General features: G+C 38.5%; 1 protein-coding gene across 1 annotated transcript in view; it reads right to left on the bottom strand.

The window, feature by feature from the left end:
- Positions 1-4735: 4735 nt before the first annotated feature.
- Positions 4736-23314, bottom strand: part of SMYD2 (SET and MYND domain containing 2) — a 45341-nt gene continuing 26762 nt past the window's right edge. The window contains exons 7-12 of the mRNA XM_081312895.1: positions 21817-21919; positions 13111-13221; positions 12289-12409; positions 10481-10655; positions 8451-8559; positions 4736-5174 (exon numbers count right to left, since the gene is read on the bottom strand). Coding sequence (XP_081169021.1) covers positions 5094-5174; positions 8451-8559; positions 10481-10655; positions 12289-12409; positions 13111-13221; positions 21817-21919 — 700 coding nt within the window. The 3' untranslated portion in view covers positions 4736-5093. The remainder of the gene's footprint in view (positions 5175-8450; positions 8560-10480; positions 10656-12288; positions 12410-13110; positions 13222-21816; positions 21920-23314) is intronic.

Raw genomic sequence — 23314 nt, forward strand, 5'->3', positions numbered from 1 at the left:
TAGTAACACTAGAAGATGCAAAGTAACAATAATTAATAGCCTACTCACCTACAGTATCAACTTAGTATCTTAAGTGGGTATTCACAAACAGGCTCTATATCGATGTCCTTAAATTATACCAAATATACCTGGTTTGTGTTCCAGAAATTAACACCATTGAAAGCCTTAAAAAAACCTATGCATGCCATTTATATTTGTATCAGTACATAAGCTTATGCTTACTGGTTTCTTTTGTATAAAAGCAATCGACCTTTGACAGTATTTTGCACTTTCTCTGCTTTCCTTTGGTTTTTATAATTTTTCTTCAACATATAATTGCAATATGTTTTTTACATCTTACACTGCCTTTTGTAAATATTAAGAAAATTTTGATTCAAGCTTTGTTTTGTAAAAGATTATGCTTAGCCGTATTATGCAATAAAACTTTTTCCAACTTTCTAATAATCAGTGTATCAACTTTAAAACATTGGATGTGACTATTTTGTAGCTTCTATATGGCACAATTCTGTACTGATAGCTCATCAAGAAAAATCATCTATATCATATCTATCTATCTATCTATCTATCTATCTATCTATCTATCTATCTATCTATCTATCTATCTATCTATCTATCTCTATACCTATCCACCTACCTACCTACCTATACAGAATATTTCCCCTAAAGAAGAAATGGAGAAGAATCTTAACAAAGGTAGAAACAGCCCGTCTTTAGAAATGGAGATTGTGTAATCCATTCACAAAGACAATTTGTTGAAAGAAAAATCAGGTTCAGTTCCAAGCTGGGAATAAGATACTGGAAATAAAATGGAGACTAAGATGCTAGAAATAAAATGAAGGCTGGCTGCTTAGGAAAGGTTTAATGATGAGCAGAACTAACAACAGCATATAGTTCTGGGACAGCTGACAAAATGGCTGAGTGAGTGGATGGATCTTTATAGGGTTGTGATTGAGAGGCTCCAGGGAGGTGTGCAATGTAGTGAACCTTGTGTCTTTTGCTATGCTAATGGAGGTGAGGAAATCTTATGTCTTAAGCTCATGTCCTGTCCTTAGAATTGGGTGGGGGAATATAAATTTTTAATCCCATCAACTCCAGTATTCTGTGGGGGCTGTGCCTGAAGGCGTTTTGCTTAGGAATAGGTGGCCCATCTTTGTGAATGGATTACAAAACCTCAATTTCTAAAGATTAGCCTCTACTTGAGGCAGGAAGACTAGGGCTGTTTCTGTCTTTATTAAGATTTTTCTCCATTTGTTCTTTAGGAAATATTCTATCCTCCTTTTTTAATATTTTAATGAAAATATTTCATTCTCTGGGGGTGGGGGGGCGCTGACTTCCTACAAAGACATTAAAAAAATTATTGAGTTTCAGCAAAGTAATAACTACCTCAAAGAATAGCATAGTCCAAGAAGATACTTTATTTTTAACATATATACAAGCATACACAAATTACAAAATGAAAAGGCATATTGATTCATATACAATATTCAAAGGTGAATTAGTAGGCTGTTTCTAATCATTTTAAGAGTTAAAAAATGGTGAGGGAGTAAGTTAGAATTTTCCAAATAAGTGGGGGAAGGCACTATGGAAATGACACCATAGAATAACTATACAGGTATCTGCAGATGCTGCTGGTAGAGTGGGAAGATGCATAGCTTTCAAGAGAGAAAGAGAAGAATTAAAAGTGACAAGAATTATCTTGTTTCAGATTCAGGAAGATAGGAGGGCTTTCAACTTTGATTCATCGAAAATACTAGCATACCATTGGCACTAAATACTCTCCACTCATCCGGTATCACAATTGTTTAAAAAGGAAAATGTTCCAAATTATTTAGGCACTTTTGTACATGTTGTAGAAATAATATCGAATATGTCCTCTGTAGTGCTAATCCATTATTTAAAAGATACAGAAGTCCTTGAGTCAGGCTTGACTTCTTGTTACTGACATGCAGGTTTGTAGCAACAGCACAGAAATTTTTTCCTTTAGATAATGCAAAGTGTTCCAAAATATTTTTTCCCAGACTTCCTAGTGTGATTTCCATTCTTGGGACTTCCTGGTAATCTCCCATGTAAGAATAATCTGGGTCTTACCCTGATTAATCTTCTGAAGGTCAGTCAGGGTCAATTAAGGGCTCATGATAATTTTTGTCACTCAAGCAAGCCACTGTGTAACACTAGACAATCAGCAGAGAAACTTGCTGCAATGAGGTTTGAGAAATGCTTTGCGTCTGTTGTTGAAACATAACGTTACCCCACAATCGGCATTTGTTTAAAGTGGTGCTATAAGAAAGATCAAGTATGAAGAAATGGCCCATCTGTCTGGAAATTACAATTCATTCAAGTTTGGAGACTAGAGAATGTACAAACAAATAAAAGGGACACCCATGGGTTCCCCAATATCAGGAGTCATTGCAGAAACAGTCTTGCATGAACTAGAACACCATGCATTTCAGAACTACAAACCTAAATTCTGGTGCTGCTACACATTTGTCATCATAAAGAGAAATGCACTTAAAGACTTTCATACCATACTGAATTCCATCTTCCCTGACATATAGTTCACAATGGAGGAAGAAAAAGCTAGGCAATTACCATTTTTAGATGTCAACAGACAAAAAGATGGAAACCTAGAAAACACAGTTTATCACAAGGCCACCAACACTCCACGCATTCTGAATTTCAACAGCAACCATCCACTGTCACACAAAAAGATTCATCAGAACACTATATGGCAGGGTGAGAACCCACTGTAGTACCCAGCAAGCCAAACAGCTGGAGAACAGGTACCCAAGTGAACAATTTAAGCAGAATGGGTACCCACAATCATTTGTCACAAGAAGTCTGCGCAACATAGTGGGGAGAGAAAGGAAGAAACAAGGTACCAGACCAACCACATGGCACACCCTGCCATACATCAAAAACATTTCAGATGCTATAGAATGCAGCTTCTGAGATTTGCAAGTGGGCATCACACACTGCCCAGAGGCTGCCAAACAAGGACAAATGATGCATTGTAAAGATCTCTTGGAGGTGGGAGATACTTCCAATGAATTCCCTGCATGGATTGCCCCTATGACTATATAGGACAGATGAGATCCGAACTCACTGGTAGCCTCACACTGCAATGAAGGACACACATTCAATTTTGCAGCTACTAAGATTGTTGGCCGGGCAAACACAAAAACAGCCAGGGAAGTGACTGAAGCCCAGGAAACAGGTCCCTCATCAGTCAACAGGAATGCTATTTACTATCACCCTATCAAGTACTTAGAAGGTGAGGGCTGGGAAACACAAAGAAATGACAGTCAACAACTTAAAACCAGCCATCAACACACTCCAATTAACATCTAAAAAGCCGCATACAACAGGCACTATAAATACCACACACAGAACAACACACATTCTGCTAGAGAGAAGTTCCCTGAAGATAGGTTCCAGCACAAGTCTGAAAGCTTGGAAGATAAATTTTTTGGTCCAGATTGGATCCTGCAGCTGTACAGAATATTTGTAGTTTGGGCTGTAGATTTAGGCAGAGGTTTGTCTTCCAAGCTTGTTGCTTGGCTCCTGGATGTTTCATTCCCAAACTAAGTAACATCTTCAGTGGGCTACAAAGACCCAGAAGGAGGACAGCACCAACATAATATACAGAATCAGTTGCAATAATTATAACCAGTTCCATTTCAGGCAGACAGGACGACAGTTAGAAGCAACTTATGAACCAATAAGGAAGCGGACCATTCAAACCAACAACCAACAGAACTGACCATCCCCTCACCAGTAGAATTTTGTGCCTCACAGCAATCAGTCAGAAGCCACAAAACCAGAATCAGTCTTGTAATTCAACCAGTCTTGTGATTTAACCAGTCACAAGACCACCTAGGACCACCCAGGACCTCGTATATAAACAAACAAGACCTTTCACCCAAAAACTTTGCTGAAGATGTTACCTAGTTGGTAATGAAACATTCAGGAGCCAAGCAGCAAGCTTGGAGGACAAACCTATGTCTGAATCATTCAAGTTTGTTTCCAATTAAACATATACCACAGAATTACTCCGAATGCTCTTTTAGGGTTTGACCAATCAGCTTTATATTTGAAGTTTTAAGAGAAGGCATTGCCTTTAATTGGAAGAAGCAAAATTAGGCTGAATAAACTCCATCATGTGTAGCTTTCCCATGCAGTATCAAACACTGAATACTGCTATTCATGGTAGAAAAGAATATTTCTTAAGGTTTAACTTATATATAAACAAGCTGCATTGAATTCTATTTGGTATCTTTATGGCCAAATGAGCAGAAGGCACTTGGCAAATGTATGCTTCTTAAAATGCATGTAGATGAGTATGAGTTAATGCTTTTTCAAAACCACAAATACAGTAAAAGTATTTCCAGATTGGGGGAAAAAATCTACCTATTAAGGAAGACGAATATATAATTGACAACCCTCCATTTTTTCCACATGAAACCAGGCATGTTAAGTTATAGAGCCATTCACAATGCTTAGAAAATATATGAAATATTCACAATCCCTAAATGTATTATTAGCACAAACTGGGGTAAGCATAATAAGAATATAATTAGAGACAAAATATATGCAACATCAACAATCAAATTGTAAACCTAATATTGTACTTTAATTTTTGAGATGCAAGGTGCGTAATTATATTTAAAAGTTACAAAAATAGTACCTAGGATGTTTGTTATAAACCTAAATCATAATAACGAGACAAACAAGCGAATCGGGTCAAGCAGTGTTGTCCAAATTTAATTAGTTGTTTTGCATAAGATACAATACATTAAAATCAGCTGAGAAAAGAACTGGTCATTTTTGCACATGATCAATCAAAGGCGTTAGCTGTGTGAAACCATGGCATTTTCTTAGGGAGGAAAAGGCATTCAGAATTAATTTATCAAGGCTCAAAATATTTCACATAGACCTCAGAGAATGGAAGAGGCAAGGCCCAAATGAACCACATGTTTGTCATTCCAATTATTTTACAGAAAAGCTTTCATTCCACGTCAATTTTCAAAGCACTCCTGAAGTTTCCATAGCAAGGCTTTTAAAGAAAGGTTGAAGGATTACATAGATTCAAAGACTCAGTGGGTCTCTAATTCCTTTTTGATCTCTATAACGTATGGATGATCTTTCCCATGCGCTATCTCCATGATAGCGATTGCCTGCAAAAGGGGGAAAAATACAATTGATTCAGACAGCCTTGGTTTATGAAATATGCTCATCAGGGATTCCAAAGAGTCAGAAACCTCTGACTGGTTTTTGTCCTCTTAAATGTACCCCATTGAAAACATCCCATTTGATTGTACATATCAAACCGTATTCTATACACAGTACTTTTGATCCTAAGAGATCTCTGAGCTCTTTTGAAAGGCACAGAAAAGCAAAAAGTTAAATGACATTATATCTGCTTTTCTGTTCCAAACTTAACAGAAGAGGACTTTTGCCTAGGGCTGTTTCAAGATGGAGTTTGGATACTCAAGAAGAGTAGTTGATACTCTCTCTGTAACCTAAGTAACCATATAAGTAATCTCTTGCAATCAATTGTGTCACAATTAGGAGGAAAGTACTTGTACTTATAAATTATGGCAAGTTTCTCAGTGTTTTTTCCTAGAATGAATTAATCACTCAGTTAAAATGTTTTACCAGACAAAGATTTAAGGTAATACTTTATTTTATTTTTATTCATTTATTCATTTTCTGTTTTATTTTTTAAAATAATTCAAGGCAATAAACATACCTAAAAGGAATTAAAAATTCACCTTGATAATTCAAGTTGTTGTGTTCAGTTAACAGGCCCATCAAAAGTGAATAGGATTAAACTGAAGTCATTATATATATAGACTACCATCTACGGCTGCCCTTGAGCAACATCTAGAAGCTTCAACTGGTCCAGAAGGCAGCAGTGCAGGCGGTGATAGGACTGCCTTGGTATGGCCATATAAAGCCTCAGCTTCACAACCTGCACTGGTTCCCAGTTTGCTTCCAGGTGCAATTGAAGGTGCTGGTTGGTACCTATAAAGCCTTAAATGGCGTAGGGCCTAGTTGTCTCCTGTAATATCAACCAATCTGGCAGGATTGGTGCACTCTGGATTTCCTTTGATTGAACAATGGTATCTATTGTGACCCTAGAACTCATTTTCTCTATAGCAGTGCTTTGCCCTCTGGAATGAGATTCTCCCTGATAATTCAAATCACCCCCATTTTTCTCAATATGTGGCTTCTTGCACAGGCCTTTGGCAAGTGTGATTGAAGCAACCTTTTTTCTTTTTCTTTGTTTCCATCTGGGTTTGTTATTTCTGTCATCTTTATTCTTTTGCTGTTGTTATTATTTCCTTGTTTGTAAATGTTTTTAATGATTGCTAGCCTGCCTCAAGTCACTGAGAGTTGGGTGGCATATACATGTGAATAATTATAATAATGACATTTATATTACAGATGCATTCCTGAAGATACTTTCAACTGGAAAAGCATAACCAACTAGAATCAGATATACAAGATTTAAAAAAATATTTTGGAGGTGATTCCTCATCACTAGATATAATTAATAATACAAATTATTCGGATACAACAAGAATAGGATACAATTGACAATTTGTCACAAAGCACCTTTCCCAAGGTACTGAATTAATATATGTGCTATTTAAAATCACTATCTTATATGCAGTGATCACAGAATTAGCTAGTGGCAGAAGATACAAAGAAATTGATGAAGGTGAAATTTCAAGTTAATTCTAAAGCAAATTAACAAAATCGGCCTTGAATCAGTTTAGGTAAAATCACACAAAGTACCAAGAATCAGGGAATAAACATTCTCCATCCTACATGAATCATCAACTTACCATATTTTTCCATGTATAAGACGCTATTTTTTTCAGCAAACACCTTGTTCAAAAATCAGGAGCGTCTTATACAAGTGTAGCATCTTATACATGAAAAAATAATGGTAACCTCCACAGCCCAAGGCATGCCTGTGTGGGTTCTTCACATGCCGCCTGGTGCAGGTGTCAAGCCCCTGTGGGGAGGGGGCAAGATCGTCGGATGGCGGGGTCCGGAGGCAGCAGAAGGGACCAGCAGCATGGATGGCAGCAACAGGCCTTTCCCTCCCTTGTACCTGTATGCTGGCCAGGGACCCTGTGGAACGCAGCTGCAAGGCCGTCCTACTCAATAATTGTGGGCAGCCGAACTTCCAGATTTACCAGCTCAGCTGTTCGGCGTGGAGAAACGGTGGGGAGTTTGAAACCTGTCTTTGCTTCCTTTGCCTTGCTGTCATACCGGTGCTCATGCCGGTTTGTTTACCAGGGTTGGAAGGCTGCTGCTGTGAACTGACTATGCATTCTCATCATGCTGGATGCTGGTTAGGTGGCGGTGGGGCCGGCCAGGATGCGTCTATTTAGAGCACTGGGAGGCGGTTGCTCCCAGCGCTGACTTTGTTTGCTGTAACTTGGAACTTGCATGCCAGAGCGTCTTATAGAAGGGTGCGTCTTATACACGGAAAAATACGGTATTTTAGCTGAACTGCCCTCTTGAATTAAGACTGATGTATAATTTATATTTATTTTATTTATTTATTTTATTTGTTTCGATTTATATACCGCCCTTTTCCCGAAGGACTCAGGGTGGTTTACAGGGCAAATTAAAACTGCTTTCTGTAGTAGTTGCACCCATTAAGCCTAGAATACCAAGAACTTCAGATTTTCTTTTCATCTTTGCTCTAGTCTCTAGGGAGCTTCTATCATTCCTGCCTGGAGAAGGCATCCCTAGCAATTGTCCTACGGAAGCAAAATGAGTCCCCAAAATGAGAAAAAGGAAGCAAAATCTGTGTCTCTACGTCTATTGCTTACACATACACCCCCCCAACACATGGGTTTTTGTGAAGCCACAGAAAAAAAATATTTTGACTACCATATGCATTAACATTCAAACTATCTACTGAAATGCAATCTGCTTGGTGCCATATGTCAGCTGTGACCACAGCCAAGAACATTCAGTTTTTGAACAGCTCCTGACTATACACAAAAACATGAAAACTCAGAACAACTTTTCAGTGAGGGATCTTATTGGAAAACCCATATGCATGAATTAAACTCAGCTCTTTCTTTCTACTACCTGAACTGAAGATTTCGAGCAACCATGAGAAATACACTTGGACAATCTTTAGAATCATTTGTTTTAAAAATAATTATTTTGAATTGAGGGACACCTTTTATTTTACTCTTTCAGTGGCAGGCAAAGTTGAATGCATGATTCTATATATATGTAAAAGGGAGTAAATCCCATTAAGATCAAGGAGGCTAACTGCTAGTAGGAATTCAGAATGAAGAACATTACAATACAAAGGCCTTTGGAATAAACAGCTATTCCTAAGCAAAACATTTCTATGTGACCACATGAAGGTTCAAATTAAACTGACACCAATATTATGCAGACAGTAAGTATACCTTTTTGAGAGCCTTAACACCAGCTGGTCTGTATTCCAAGCCCATGTAAAGTCTTCCCAATTTTAGCCACATGGATGCCACATTGAGGGAGTAAGAAGGATAGTGCTTACTGCAAAATATAAACACACATTTGCTTATAAAAGAGAATTTCTTAGATATCCAAGAGGTATCTATCACAGCCCTGCCTTAACTTAACTTGACCATGAGGACAAACATTTGCTTTAGAGACAGTGGATGTTTCACAGTATTTTCATGAAAGGAACTTTGGTCAACTGATGCTCAACAGATCAAGATATATATATATATATATTTTACATTCATTTAGATTGCCATTCAGGGAGGAGGCAATCCAAGAGAGAAAGTATTAGTACACCAGACCCTTAGTGGTTTTTTTAGCCAGCCTAAACTAGCTTAGGAAATTAGGCTCCAAGCCCATAAAAGCTAGGCAAGGATCAGGGATGATAAATCTGATTTTGGCCTCAGGGGAAGAGTGTGCTGTTGTGCTTTTCCTATCACCACTCCCCGCCAGCTGATCTATGACTTCACATTGGCATCTGATTCAAAGGGAAAGAGCTGTATTCCCAGCTACAGGAAAAATTATGCTCTAAGATAATAATTTATCAAGGAACCTACTGATTCCTGGCTCGTGCACCCATATATACAATTCTGAGGTTTACAAGGCTGGCGGTGATGCTTTCTGTCAATAGGCTATACTGTAAAATGTAGCCTTTTTAGAACAATCTTGTTTATAGCCTTAAAACTAAAATACCTAAGTATAAAGAAGCCACCAGTCTTGTAAAAATCTGCCATTTCAAAGGAATACTGGTTCTTCCCACGTAGAAAGTGAGCTGGTCCTCTAGATTTTGGACAGGGACTCCCACAACCCTTTTCTTTTGTTCATGATGGCTGCAGACTATGATAGCTGTATTCCAAAGCACCTGGAGGCAATCGGACTGCCTATCTGTGTCATACAGAAGTGCCCATACCTCAGTGGCTCTTTAAAATCCAAGCCAGTGCAATCTTTTTCCAAACCAAATGCCTCGGGAAGCCTACCAAAGTACCTCTTGTAGGCCAGAAGGCTGCCATAAGAACCTGCCTTCCTCTTCTCCTAAAACTCTGCTGAACTTTGTCAATTCCTAATTGCCATGAGTAAAACAGAAGGCTAACCAGTCACAGTAGCATTGCTGGAGTGGAGCAAGAGGACAGGCATACTGGGGAGAAAAATGTTGGGAACATAGGATCAAAGAAAGCTGCCTTCTATGAAGACAGGGCAGAGAGTATAGCAACAATTCAGTTCCTTCAACGATGTTTCCAGCCGTAATTAGAAAAGCTGACAAATGAACCTGTGACCATTTTGCCATGTAAAACATCTGTATGAGTGAGTTATTGTCCTCCTCATGAAGGATAGGGAAATCTCCCAAACTGATTACTTATATGGTGCTTAAACGCATAGTTATCCTAGCATTCTGTTTTCTGGCCAAAATCTGCTTCATATTTTGTAACATCAAAATAGATCCATGAATGTTCTTAACTTCATGTGAGATCTCTAATGATAGAACAGGCCAGAGATCTGACAGAAGGGTTTTTGGTTTTTTAAAATCATAGAGCCTACCACTTGATGGCCCCTAGGGATAAGATGCTTTATAAAATTTCAGTCACACTGGGTTTGTTTACATAGTCAGCATCCATAGTTCTCTTCCCACCTTACTAGAGCTTTCTCTAGAACTTTTCATCTAATCTTCCAGAGAAATTTATTTGTTTCTGTTATATATCTTTAATCAAATATCAGTGTAATGTAGTTAAAAGTTGTTGTCTCAAAACAACTGTCTGTCTCACCATTAACAGACTTATGTTGTTTTGGGTAATTGTGTTAGGTAATTTTATATTAGCACATGAACACCAAAGTGTTTATAAATGATATGTGCTTCTTTACTCATTAAAATGAAAACCAATGGTGTGTTTAGTTAGATGTATTTCTTTACAAATATTATAACTATATTAAACAAATTACAAGAGGAAAAGTCAGGTACCTATATGGCTTAATAATCTTCTGCCCATAGCGCAAAGCACCCTCCCAGTCTTGTATGTACAGACAAACTCCCATGGCCTGATACATCATATGCAACATGTAAACATTACTCTCTGCAAATATGGAACCCATCTTGTCCAGACTGAGCTCACAAATCTCCTGCAGTTCACCTGGGGGTAAGCCAAGAGTTAAGGTACATAACAAATAAAAACTATATTTCCCAGGTTAGGTTTCTGAATATTTAATTTAATTTAATTTAATTTAATAACATTTATATACCGCCCTTCTCCCTGAGGACTCAGGGCGGTTCACAGGGCAGAATAAAATAGCGAATACAAACATTAAAAAAAAAAAAAAGATTAAACAAATTGCCCTAGTTAAAAACAATATAAATACAACACTAAAAACCCCCAGAAAAGTTAAAAAACGAAAAATAAAATAACCCCAACACTCCCCCTCAGGCTAGGCCGGCTTGTACAAACAGAAATGTCTTGAGATCGCGACGAAAGGAGCGAAGATCGGGCGCCATCCGGAGCTCAACCGGTAGCTGATTCCACAGCTCCGGAGCGCCCACAGAGAAGGATCTCCCCCTGGGGGCCACCAATCGACATTCTCTGATCGGTGGCACCCTGAGGAGGCCCTCTCTGTGGGAACGCACAGGGCGCAGGGAGCTTGATGCCGGCAGCAGATGTTCCCTGAGGTACTCCGGCCCCATGCCATGGAGTGCTTTAAATACCGTTATCAGTACCTTGAATCTCACCCGGAAGAATATTATGGCCCATCATTACTGTCTCAGCTGAAACACAAGGATTTATGCTCTACGCTTTCTTGCTTTTTGTTCTTATAGAGTAGAATTTAAAGAGATATTAATTTTAAATATGTAGCCTATTAGCTAGGATCTTCTCTAAAGGCCTAGACTAGAGGAATTATGGTGATGATGGTTTCATTCTTATGACATTTGGCCTTTGAGGTGCTGCACAGTTTCAGCTTATCTTTGCATGTTGTTTAAAATCTACACAAAACAATGTGACATTGATAGTAGATTGACAATAGGATTTTGATGATACCAAATATTTGTTTTCATTCCAGGGTGATGGAGGATGTCTTCAATAAGGACAGATGGAAACATCACCCTATTTCCAAACCACCTCAGTTTTATGTCATATGACTGTCCCATCCTGTTTCCATACCAAATCTTTTTTAGCATATATGAACGTTAATGAACATTTTCACGAAGCCTATTTATAATACACCTCATATATTATCTTACAGTTGCAAGAAAAAGTATGTGAACCCTTTGGGATTACATGGAGTTTTGCATGAATTGGCCATAAATGGTGGCCAAAGCTAATGTTTGTGTAGTATTATTTTAAGCAGACTGTGTTTTTCTATTGTTGTGACTTACATGACGTTTTGAGCGCATTTTATGGCCAATTCATGCAAAACTCCACGTAATCCCAAAAGGATACTTTTTCTTGCAACTGTAAATGTTCAAATTATGGTTCCAAAAGGCATGCATGTATACATTATTTTTTAAAAAAATATATATACAATTTGAGCTGGGAAATATACTACAACATTCAAAGAATGACAACTGTTTTTTAATTTGTACATTAGTCCAGGAACCATGAATTAGGATGGCTTAACAATGCAGTTCAAATAAAATTCTTAAAAGTTACTATTTGAGAGCTGTAACCCATGTTTGTGGAAAATCATTTTTGGATATGCCTCAACAAGTGAGACTGCTAAATTGAACTGAAATTTCAGCTTTGCAGAAATGGACACAAGAAAGATAACACCAAAGGATATATTTGTAATGTTTGGCCCTCCTGAATTCCTCAATCACATTTCTGGCATATCTGATCATATCTCGCACAGCCTCCGCAGACAGAGACTCAGTCAGTTTACGGATTTCCAGTTTATCTTTGTCCTGAGGGAAGATTTATAAGAGAGTTACAAAGGCTATTCCAGAAACAAAAAGCAGATCCACAGGCAAACTGGCAGTAACTAAAACTGATCAAAATGCTTAAGGCATCTTAAAACCTGGTTCCTTCTGGATGTATTGGCTAATTTCTATCAAACTCAAAGCCATGGGCTAGTTACTGTGATCATGATGAGATCTGCAAGGCCCTAGAATTACAGAAGACTGACAAGCAAATTAAAATTAAATACAACTTTAATATTCAATTTCAAAATGAGATCTGACTTGATTGGAAGGCTACAGTTCCATCTATAAGGCAAACATTTCTGAGAAAGTAAGACAGCAGCTTCTAGTTTAATTCATAAATCCTGACATGGTTGGGGTGAGGGATCTATGACCCTTGTACCTTTGGCTTCTGACAGTTTCACCTATCTGATCTGAATTATGGAATGCTTTTGGAAAAGGTCATTGCATAGTAATAGAAATAAGTGCTGTGGTTAAGCTACAAATAGAAAGGAAAGCAGGCCGAAAATATGAAATGGAAACTTAGCCTGGGTTTCAATCTCTCCTTAGCTCCCAAGTCTGTTTTGGGGGTACCAAGTACTGCAGGTACTATAAAAATGCTTAAATTATAAGAATAGTGTTGTGATCCGAGTAAGTCTACCAATCTAAATAATAAAGCATGTAATTAAATGGTTAAACTGGTTTACCTTTTCTTTTGTAAAACATTCCCTGCAATCACAGGTAAAAAAATAGGAATCTCTTAATCGATCATTCCTATCTTCTGTTGGATACAACAAGTCAATGTAACTGGTAAAAATCTGGGAAAGAAAAATGATAATTTTCTAACAGCACACAGATTTTAATATAGTCCATCTTATGCTAGACCTGGAAATAAACTGTACATGCCATGCATATGAAATTCCAATGACAATTATTTTTTAAAAACTACAAGACATAGTAAGCTTTATGCCAATGTATGTTTCTCCCTTCATGCAAGTAAACAAACAAAAAGAGTCAATGGACCCAAGAAAATCATAATTCCTAACTAGAGTCTGTTAAAGGATTGTGATTGCTGGTTTGTTTTGCTTAATAGATATAAGAAGAACGAGACTGTCCAGTTTAGTACAGTGGTTAAGATGCTGGCCTACAAACCAAGAGACTGTGAGTTCTAGGCATGAAAGCTGGCTGGCTGACTTTGGGCCAGTCACTCTTTCTCAGCCCAACCCACCTCACAGGATTGTTGTGGGGAAAAGAGGAGAAGAAATGAATGTTAGGTATGTTAGCTGCCTTGAGTTACTTATAAAATAATAAAGGTTGAATAAAAATCTAATAAATATAAATAAACAAACAAATCCCAGGAATGAATGCTAACCTAAGCAATCCCAACTTGATTGCTTAAATAAATAGCATTGGTAGAATGTACTTTGGGGCACTGCAGTATAGGACCAAATCAAATGGCCACCAAAAGCCATTTGTGGACAAATATAGCCAAACTAATAAAGGCTGAAAGTTGCACATCTTAATTTAGCCTACAATACTGACTCCTTTTTTCCTCCCAGTACCGTCCATATATAAAATAGGATGTCAAGATCTTATACTTATTTCTATTATCATAGTCAGTTATAATGTACCTATATTTTTTTCTGAAAGATTCATAATAAAAGTACATTCACATATAAGAAAAACAAAATTAAAATGGTCTTAGTCCCATTATGAATCTCTCACTTAAAATAAAATGTGATAAAACCAAGAAGGAAAGCCAAGTATCTAACTGCTCCACCACAGATGCAAATTGTTTGTTCTGCCTTCTCTTCTTTGTGTCCTTCACTTTCTCACAGTATGCCTAAGGCAGTGGTGCTAGTTAACAGTTGCTTGTTTTTATTCTACAGCGAGTGCATCTCAATTGTTTTTTCCAGGCACAAAATATGAAAGCCAATTTAAACATACCCACTCCCCTTCCCCACACACAGTGGGGATTATTTTTGACATGGTTCTCATGCAATAGTCACATTGAACCAGAAGATGGAGGCATAGGCCATACCACCAAAGATTAATGAGTTAGAGTTTAACTGTACTTAAGAATCATTTCCAGAAGTTCAATTAACATTTTCTCCATTTGACCGGTTAAAACTTTTCCTCAACAGCCCATTTGTCTCCAAAACAGATATAAGGCAGGCATCCAAAGAGATCAGGGTTTTCCTGAATAACCCATAGTTGTCAGGAATGCAGTAAAGAGGTTCGAGCACCATTGCCATGGCAAACTCAGATGAGGATGAATATGCAGGAAGTGAGAAGTTGCATTCCTAAAGTACTTGTTCTTCACTATGAGAAAGTGCCTATTTGTCTATTTACCCTGTTATTTTTCTCATTATATACACATGGGTGCTTGAATTAGCACACAGTACACGTTTTGCAGCAATAAAATTCTGCAAGCATCTTAGAGTGCTGGAAATCAACTGTATGCGCACTTAATCACATATTCTTTGCTAATGAATCCAGCAACCCCACAATGTCTTCTTTTGGTTAAATCACACTTAGCCAAAATGTCCCAATCTTAGCAGTTGCTATCCAGTCATATTGAAGATTGGGGAGAAAAAGTACATGACGTTTTTTTTTTAAGATTCAGGGAGAGAAGTGGGAGAAAAGAACTAGCATTACCAGGCAGCACACTGAAAAGAACCACAGTCAATCAAATCCCCTAAAGATAAAGATGGAACTACATCTACATGGAGGGAAGCAAGCAGTGGGGTACCCCAGGGTTCTGTCTTAGGCCCAGTACTCTCCAGCATAAACAATTTAGATAAGGGGATAAAAGAGGAACTCATCAAATTTACAGATGACACCAAGCTGGGGGGAATAGACAACACTTTAGAACAGACATGTCAAACACAAGGCCCGGGGGCCAGATCCGGCCCGCAAAGTGGTTTCATGTGGGCTGCGAAGCCAGGCAGGCTGGGGGATCGGCAGCATTGTGCAGGTAACATCGACTCTCATGCTGCTCATGGCATCCCCTCCTGCAGAGCCCACAAGCCGGATATGTGAAGTAGGCGAGGGCCATGTGCTGGCCACTTCCAGGCGATGGTGCATTTCTTCATTCCTCACAAAGGATGACACTTCCCCAGCTGCGTTTCTTGCCTGTATTTCTCCCTCCCTCATCTCAAATATTTTCCTACCACTCTAAGGAAGGGAGGAAGGGAGGAAGGAAGGAAGGAAGGAAGGAAGGAAGGAAGGAAGGAAGGAAGGAAGGAAGGAAGGAAGGAAGGAAGGAGAGGGAGGGTCTGAGGGAAGTCCTGCCTTAGTCCTTCCCTGCTGCCCTTTTACCATCCTCTTGCCCCCTCCTCCTGGCATATCCTGGGGGGTCTCCCATCCTATTGCTAAGGAACCTTTGGATACAAAGCCGGGTCTCCTCACATGGAGAGGGAGTGGGCCTCCCTCTTGACTTTGCTCTTGTACCCATCATGAGCAACCTGGCTAAGGAGAACAAGCACAGCAGCAGCCTTGAGGGCTGGGCTGGGCATTTGACCTCCATGCCACCATCCAGCCCCCTCTCCCTGCATGGCCTGAGAGGAACAGTGAGGCTCCGCCAGTGGACCATGCCTTGACACTTGCCCCGGTCCCATCTCCTTCTGCCAGAGACCCTCAGATCTGTCCCACTCCTGCCCAGGCCCCCATAGGCACCCTTGTCGTGAACGATGTAGAGCTGGCCATGCCCACCCAGTAGGCCATACACACTCCAGCCATGCCCACCCAGTAGGCCACGCCCACCCTGGCCACACACCCCCAGCCCCCCAAGGGCAACCACAATGCTGATGCGGCCCTCAATGAAATTGAGTTTGACACCCCTGCTTTAGAAGATAGGCTCAAGATCCAGAACACTGGGCCATATCCAACAAAATGTAATTCATTGGCAAGAAAAGTACCATTTTACACTTAGGCAAGAAAAACCAAATGCACAGATGTAGAATAGGTGGTACCTGGTTCAACAGTAGTAACTTTGAAAGGATCTAGGAGTCCTAGCCACCTAAGTATGAGCCAGCAGTCTGCTGTAGCTTCCAGAAAAGCCATTGCAGTTCTAGGTTGCAACAACAGAGGGATAGAATCCAGATCACGTGAACTATTAATACCACAATATACTGCACTGCTAGGATCATACTTGGAATATTGTGTCCAGTTTTGGTCACGATACAAAAAAGATGTGAGACTCTAGAAAGAGTGTAGAGTAGAGCAACAAAGATGATTCAGAAGCTTGAGGCTGGTTGTAGGAACTGGGTATGACTAGTCTAAAAATGAGAAGGACTAGAAATGGCATGATAGCAGTCTTCCAATATTTGAAGATGATACCACTCTAATGGCAGAAAGTGAAGAGGAACTGAAGAGTCTCTTGTTGCGAGTAAAGAAGGAGAGTGCAAAAGTTGGGTTGAAACTAAACATTAAGAAAACCAAGATCATGGCATCCGGCCCTCTCAATTCCTGGCAAATAGATGGGGAAGAAATGGAGGTAGTGACAGATTTTATTTTCCTGGGCTCCAAGATCACTGCAGATGGGGACTGTAGTCAAGAAATTAAAAGACGCTTGCTCCTCGGGAGGAAAGCCATGGCAAATCTAGACAGCACACTAAAAAGCAGAGACATCACCCTGTCAACAAAAGTGCGTATAGTCAAGGCTATGGTCTTCCCAGTTGCAATGTATGGCAGTGAAAGTTGGACCATAAGAAAGGCTGAGCGCAAAAGAATTGAGGCCTTTGAACTCTGGTGCTGGAGAAGACTCCTGCGAGTCCCTTGGACTGCAAGGCGATCAAACCGGTCAGTCCTAGAGGAGATCAACCCTGACTGCTCTTTAGAAGGCCAGATCCTGAAGCTAAAACTCAAATACTTTGGCCACCTAATGAGGAGGAAGGACTCACTGGAGAAGAGCCTAATGCTGGGAAAGATTGAGGGCAATAGAAGAAGGGGACGACAGAGAATGAGGTGGCTGGATGGAGTCACTGAAGCAGTAGGCATGAGCTTAGATGAACTCCAGAAGATGGTAGAGGACAGGAAAGCCTGGAGGAACATTGTCCATAGGGTCGCGATGGGTCGGACACGACTTCGCAACTAACAACAACAACAACAATATTTGAAGGGTGGTCACAGAGGAGGAGGTTTAATCTATTCTCCAAAGCAAACGTATTAAGGAAAGATCCAACCTAGAACCAAATAGATATTTCCTGTCAATGAGAAAAATTAATCAGTGGAACAACCTGCCTCCAGAAGTTGTGGATGCTCCATCACTGGAGATTTTTAAGAAGAGATTGGGGGACTTCTGGTTTTGTGCGGTAGTGACCGGTCACGGGTTTGTGGATTCTCCGCACCCCCACGGCTAATTTTGCTCTGCCTGTGGACCCTAAATGGGTCTAAGTCACCCCGGAGAGACGATGAAGAAAGAAGGGTGCTGCAGTGTAATGGTGGCGGCTGTTTTGTTCGACTTGGGGAAAGCCTTCTAACCTGACAGGAGAAAGGCTAGCCATATTGCATTGACCAGCCCAAGCTAGTAGCAACTGGTCCAAAAGCACTAACCAGCACAACTGTGAACAGCGTGCTTGAAACTGGGTGAGGAATTCAATCTTCTCTTTTCTATTCTCCATTTAAATTCCTGGGAAAGATCCCCAAGAAGCAAAATACCTCCAAAAGGGAAGGAAGGGGATTTCTGCCCCACCCTTATACTAACAGAAGCGGCGAATTAATCTTTTTATGGAGGATCAAAATATATGGAAGTGAAATAAATATAAAACCTGAAATTTAAAACCTAAATCTGGATAAATCTAAAATTGTTTGAATGCTTAAGACTCTCACTTTAAAGATAATTGTTTATTTTGGAAATTGAAAAACAAATAGTTGCTGACACCTAGTGGTGGATGAAGACTATGACAGCTATGACTTTAATATAAGACTTGGCAAAACCTGGGAAAAGCTACCGTAATCTGTTTGTGACCTTCAAAGTTTTAACAACAAAGAACAGCTCTGACAAAAAAAAGACAATAATCTGGGCTGTATACAAAGAGAGAATTATAAATTTTAGAAAAAAAATCTTTTTTGAAATATTTGGATTACAAATATCTATTTAATTGGGACTCTAAAGCTATTTACAGAGAAAAGAAAGGAAGAGAAAAACTCAAATTCTTGGCCATCATCATGTAGAAAGAACATAACAATAAAACATAAATATTTCACAGGAGGAGATGTATAGTATACTGCCACTAATTCAAACAACAATGACTTTAAACCACAAAGAAATCCAAAATAACTTTGAAAATATAAATCAATCTATTTCTAAATTAACTCTACAACAAAAAAATTCCCAGAAAACAACACAGAGAAGGAACAGATAAAACAGATAAATGGATATAGAATTGAGAATCGAGACTTAAAGATGGAACTTTAACAAGGAAATATGATTTAATCCTAGTGGAAAAAAATTCACAAGAATTGGACAAAACAACTTATCCCTTAAGACTACAAATAAATCTGAGGACAAGAAAACAGATCGGATAAAATGGACTGTAGAGATGACAGGAATATCAGGGAGAAAGGAAATAATAAGAGAAGCGGAGAGAAAGAAAAAGAAAAAGATTTTCGACAAACATGGAAAGGCAGAAGACCCATACAAAGACACTTCACCTGATTTACTTTTTATATCTACAGCAACATTTACGAACATACGAAAAAACTTTTTGATTCAGCAAAATACATTGATTAAGAAAGGTACTGGGCAAAGGAAAAAGACTAAAGTGGAAACCAAGAAAATAGATGATGGGACTTAGCAGAGAGAATACTTAAAAAAGAAACATTTGTTTGAATATGATTAAAGAAATAGAAAAGTTTTGAAATATATATGTCATTCTAAGAGGGATGAATTCCCTAAAAATATAATATCCTTTTTTCCCTTTTTTGTTCTCTTTCTTGATATAATATAAAAAAGTTGAAATAAAAAAAAATGTTTTAGATACTTAAATGTGATTGAATTTAAGAAAATTATAATTTAAGAAAATTATAATGGATACAAAAAATGTTTTGAATAAGAGTTAAAAGACTAGATGACGATGTATTAAATGGAATGTTTAAAGATTAAACATATTTTTAATTATGGTTAAAAAGAATAAGAAATTTAGGAAATAAATATATATTAGCTTAGGAGGGATATATATTTTAAGTAGTATGTTATTTTTTATGTTTCTTTACTCTTGCTCTCTTTTCTTTTTTTCATTGTTTTATCTATTCCTTAAGAAATGTAAAAATGTGAGATGGTTCACATGGAAAAATAGAGTTAAATTTTTTAATGTAATTAATTTTTGAGAAAATCTTAACCAGTAAGAATATCTAAATTTGGTGGGAGAAACAAACTAAAATAAGGACTGTAACAGGATCTATGATAAGGCAACCAGAATGATTAGATGGAAAAGAAATATTATATTGATGTGATTATTATTTTAGGAATATTGGGAAAAATATATATTTAACTTTTATCTATCAAAACAATAAGAATTGTATTAACTCAATGTTTGCAAAAGAGGATATTTTGGGGAAAGAAGAAATCAACTAAAACCATTATGTGGATTATGGATTATAGAAATCAATTGTTAATGATTGTTTTACAAATGTAACCTAGACAACACACTGTTCACCAATTATTAAGTGATTTATGTTTTTTTTAAAAAAATCAGTAAAATATATTACAAAAAGAAAAAAGAAAGAGATAATAATAATAATAATAATAATAATAATAATAATAATAATAATAATAATAATAATAATAATAATAATAATAATAAGAAGAAGAAGAAGAAGAAGAAGAAGAAGAAGAAGAAGAAGAAGAAGAAGAAGAAGAAGAAGAAGAAGTTGTTGGAAGGGACCTTGGAGGTCATCTAGTCCAACCCCCTGCTCAGGCAGGAAACCTTATACCATTTCAGGCAAATGGCTGTCCAGTCTCTTCTTAAAAACCTCAAGTGTTGGAGCATTCACCACCTTTGGAGGCAGGTTGTTCCACTGGTTAATTGTTCTAACTGTCAGGAAGTTTCTCCTTAGTTCTAGGTTGCTTCTCTCCTTGACTAGTTTCCATCCGTTGCTTCTTGTCCTGCTTTCAGGTGCTTTGGAGAATAGCTTGACTCCCTCTTCTTTGTGGCAGCCCCTGAGATATTGGAATACTGCTATCATGTCACCCCTCACTCTTCTCTTCGTTAAACTACACATACCCAATTCCAGCAACCGTTCCCTATATGTTTTAGCCCCCTAATCATCCTTGTTGCTCTTCTCTGTACCCTTTCTAGAGTCTCGACATCTTTTTTACATCGTGGTGACCAAAACTGGATGCAGTATTTCAGGTGTGGCCTTACCAAAGCATTGTAAAGTGATATTAGTACTTCACTTGATCTTGATTCTATCCCTCTGTTAATGCAGCCTAGCACTGTGTTGGCTTTTTTGGCAGCTGCAGCACACTGCTGGCTCATATTGAAGTGATTGTCTACTAGGACTCCGAGATCCCTCTCACAGTTACTACTATTGAGCAAGGTACCACCTATACTATACCTGTGCATTTGATTTTTCCTGCCTAAATGTAGAACCTTACTTTTTTCACCATTGAATTTCATTTTGTTAGATAGTGCCCAGTGTTCGAGTCTGTCCAGATCCTTCTGTATTTTAAGCCTATCTTCTGGAGTATTGGCTATTCCTGCCAGCTTGGTGTCGTCTACAAATTTGATGAGTTCCCCATCTATCTCCTCATCCAAATTGTTAATGAAGATATTGAAGAGCACTGGGCCCAGAACAGAGTCCTGGGGCACCCCACTACACACTTCCTTCCATGTAGATGCAGTTCCATTGAGGACCACATGCTGAGTACGGCCTGTCAGCCAGCTACGAATCCATCTGGTGGTGATGCTATCTAACCCACATTTTTCTATCTTATCAAGATTGGACAACCATTTGTCTGAAATGGTATAGGGTCTCCTGCTTAAGCAAGGAATTGGATTAGAAGACCTCCAAAGTCCCTTCCAGCTGTTATTCTCTTTTCTGTATTCTGCTTTTCAAAATTTAGAGTCAATACATTCCAGCTGTACTTTAAAACTAAAAACCAGATTAAGCGAATGAGATACCATAAACTTGATACAACTTATTTCAGCTAAACAAAACATTTGGCCTTTCCCTGTGCAATGTATTTGTTATACATTCCATAGATAAAAGTAAAGGTTCCCCCACACGTGCGTGCCAGTTGTTTCTGACTCTAGGGGCCGGTGCTCATCTCCGTTTCAAAGCCGAAGAGCCAGCGCTTGTCCGAGGACGTCTCCGTGGTCATGTGGCCGGCATGACTAGACGCCAAAGGCGCACGGAACGCTGTTACATTTCATATAAGCACATAAATATTACATATATTCAGTTACCTCATCTCCTGCTTCAATCTCTTGAACTGCTCTGACTTCAGCCACGGTCCCTTTATAGGTGACAATCACATTGGGGCAACAACTGTGGTTCATAAGTGCCACACTGAAAAAAACAGATTTTTTTTTAAAGAAACAAGCAATACTCCAATTTATGGAAAGATGTGAGATATATTTCTAACCCTGGAAAAGGTTAGCACAATGTAAAACGGAGGTAACAATTTGCTTAATTGTTAGAATATGTTGCCACCAGTGATTATTTTAGAAAATGAAGTTTATATACAATAAAGTTAAATGAATTAAAAATCACAAGTTACTTTAAAGAAACAGAGTTCAGTGTGTGTTAACTTTCTCACTGAAGCCACTATACTAAAGTAATTTCACTATGCCTGGTTTTGGTTGGGTGGCAAATTTGGAAACTTTTCTATACAAGGAGTGACAATTCAAAATATGACACTGAAAAAAGCGACCTATGACCATTTTTCAGTTACGACCTTTGAAGCATCCCCCATGGTCATGCGATCAAAATTCAGGTGCTTGGCAACTGGTTCATACTTATGACCGTTGCTGTGTCCCGGGGTCATGCGATCCCCTTTTGCGACCTTCTGACAAGCAAAGTCAATGGGGAAGCCAATTTCACTTAACAACCGTGTTACTAACTTAACAACCGCAGTGATTCACCTAATTGTGGCAAGAAAGGTTGTAAAATGGGGCAAAACTCACTTAACAAATGTCTCACTTAACAACAGAAATTCTGGGCTCAATTGTGGTCATAAGCCATATCCAGGTAATATGTTACAGAAATTATTATTTTATGGCAACACATTCTGTAGCTAAATATCAGTATAAGCCATAACAGAATCGATCATAGTTGAACCACATGTTCCATATTCCAACTCCCAAAGGATAATGTTGATTTTAATATTTCAAGACATGAACATCAACGCCACATTGGTGTACATGATCTCCTTCAAGATTCCTTTTGCCAAGTCATTAATTTGTAGTCTCCCTCGTGGTCTATGTCCTGCTCCAAATTGCTAAAAATTGAGAAACAAGCAGTCATATGACCACATTTGGGCACTTGGCAACCGGCTTACAGCATCCTGTGGTCAGACAACCATGATTTGCTATGGTTTTTATTGATTTGGCTGGTTTTCGGCAAAAAACACCCATTCAGAATAATGGTTTCACTTAATGACTGTGCCATTCGCTTAACAACTGCATGATTCACTTAATGGCTACTGCAAAAATGTCAAGGACCAGGATCAGTCATCTGGGTGCCTTAATCAACACTATAAAAGCTAAGCAAATAAAAGAGGAAGCTCATTCCATTTTCTCCATGGGTCAGTTGGCCAACTGGAACTTTTATTTCTCTGTTTCTTTTTGACATTTCAGCATCTTGATTTTCTATGGGATTCATATACACATTCCCTATGTATCAACTCAATTATCTCCCAACCATATAAATATTAAAAAGCTGTCAACAGTCATAGCGTAAGGC

Source organism: Vipera berus (assembly GCF_964194415.1).
Source record: "Vipera berus genome assembly, chromosome: 1".
Classification (NCBI taxonomy): domain Eukaryota; kingdom Metazoa; phylum Chordata; class Lepidosauria; order Squamata; family Viperidae; genus Vipera; species Vipera berus.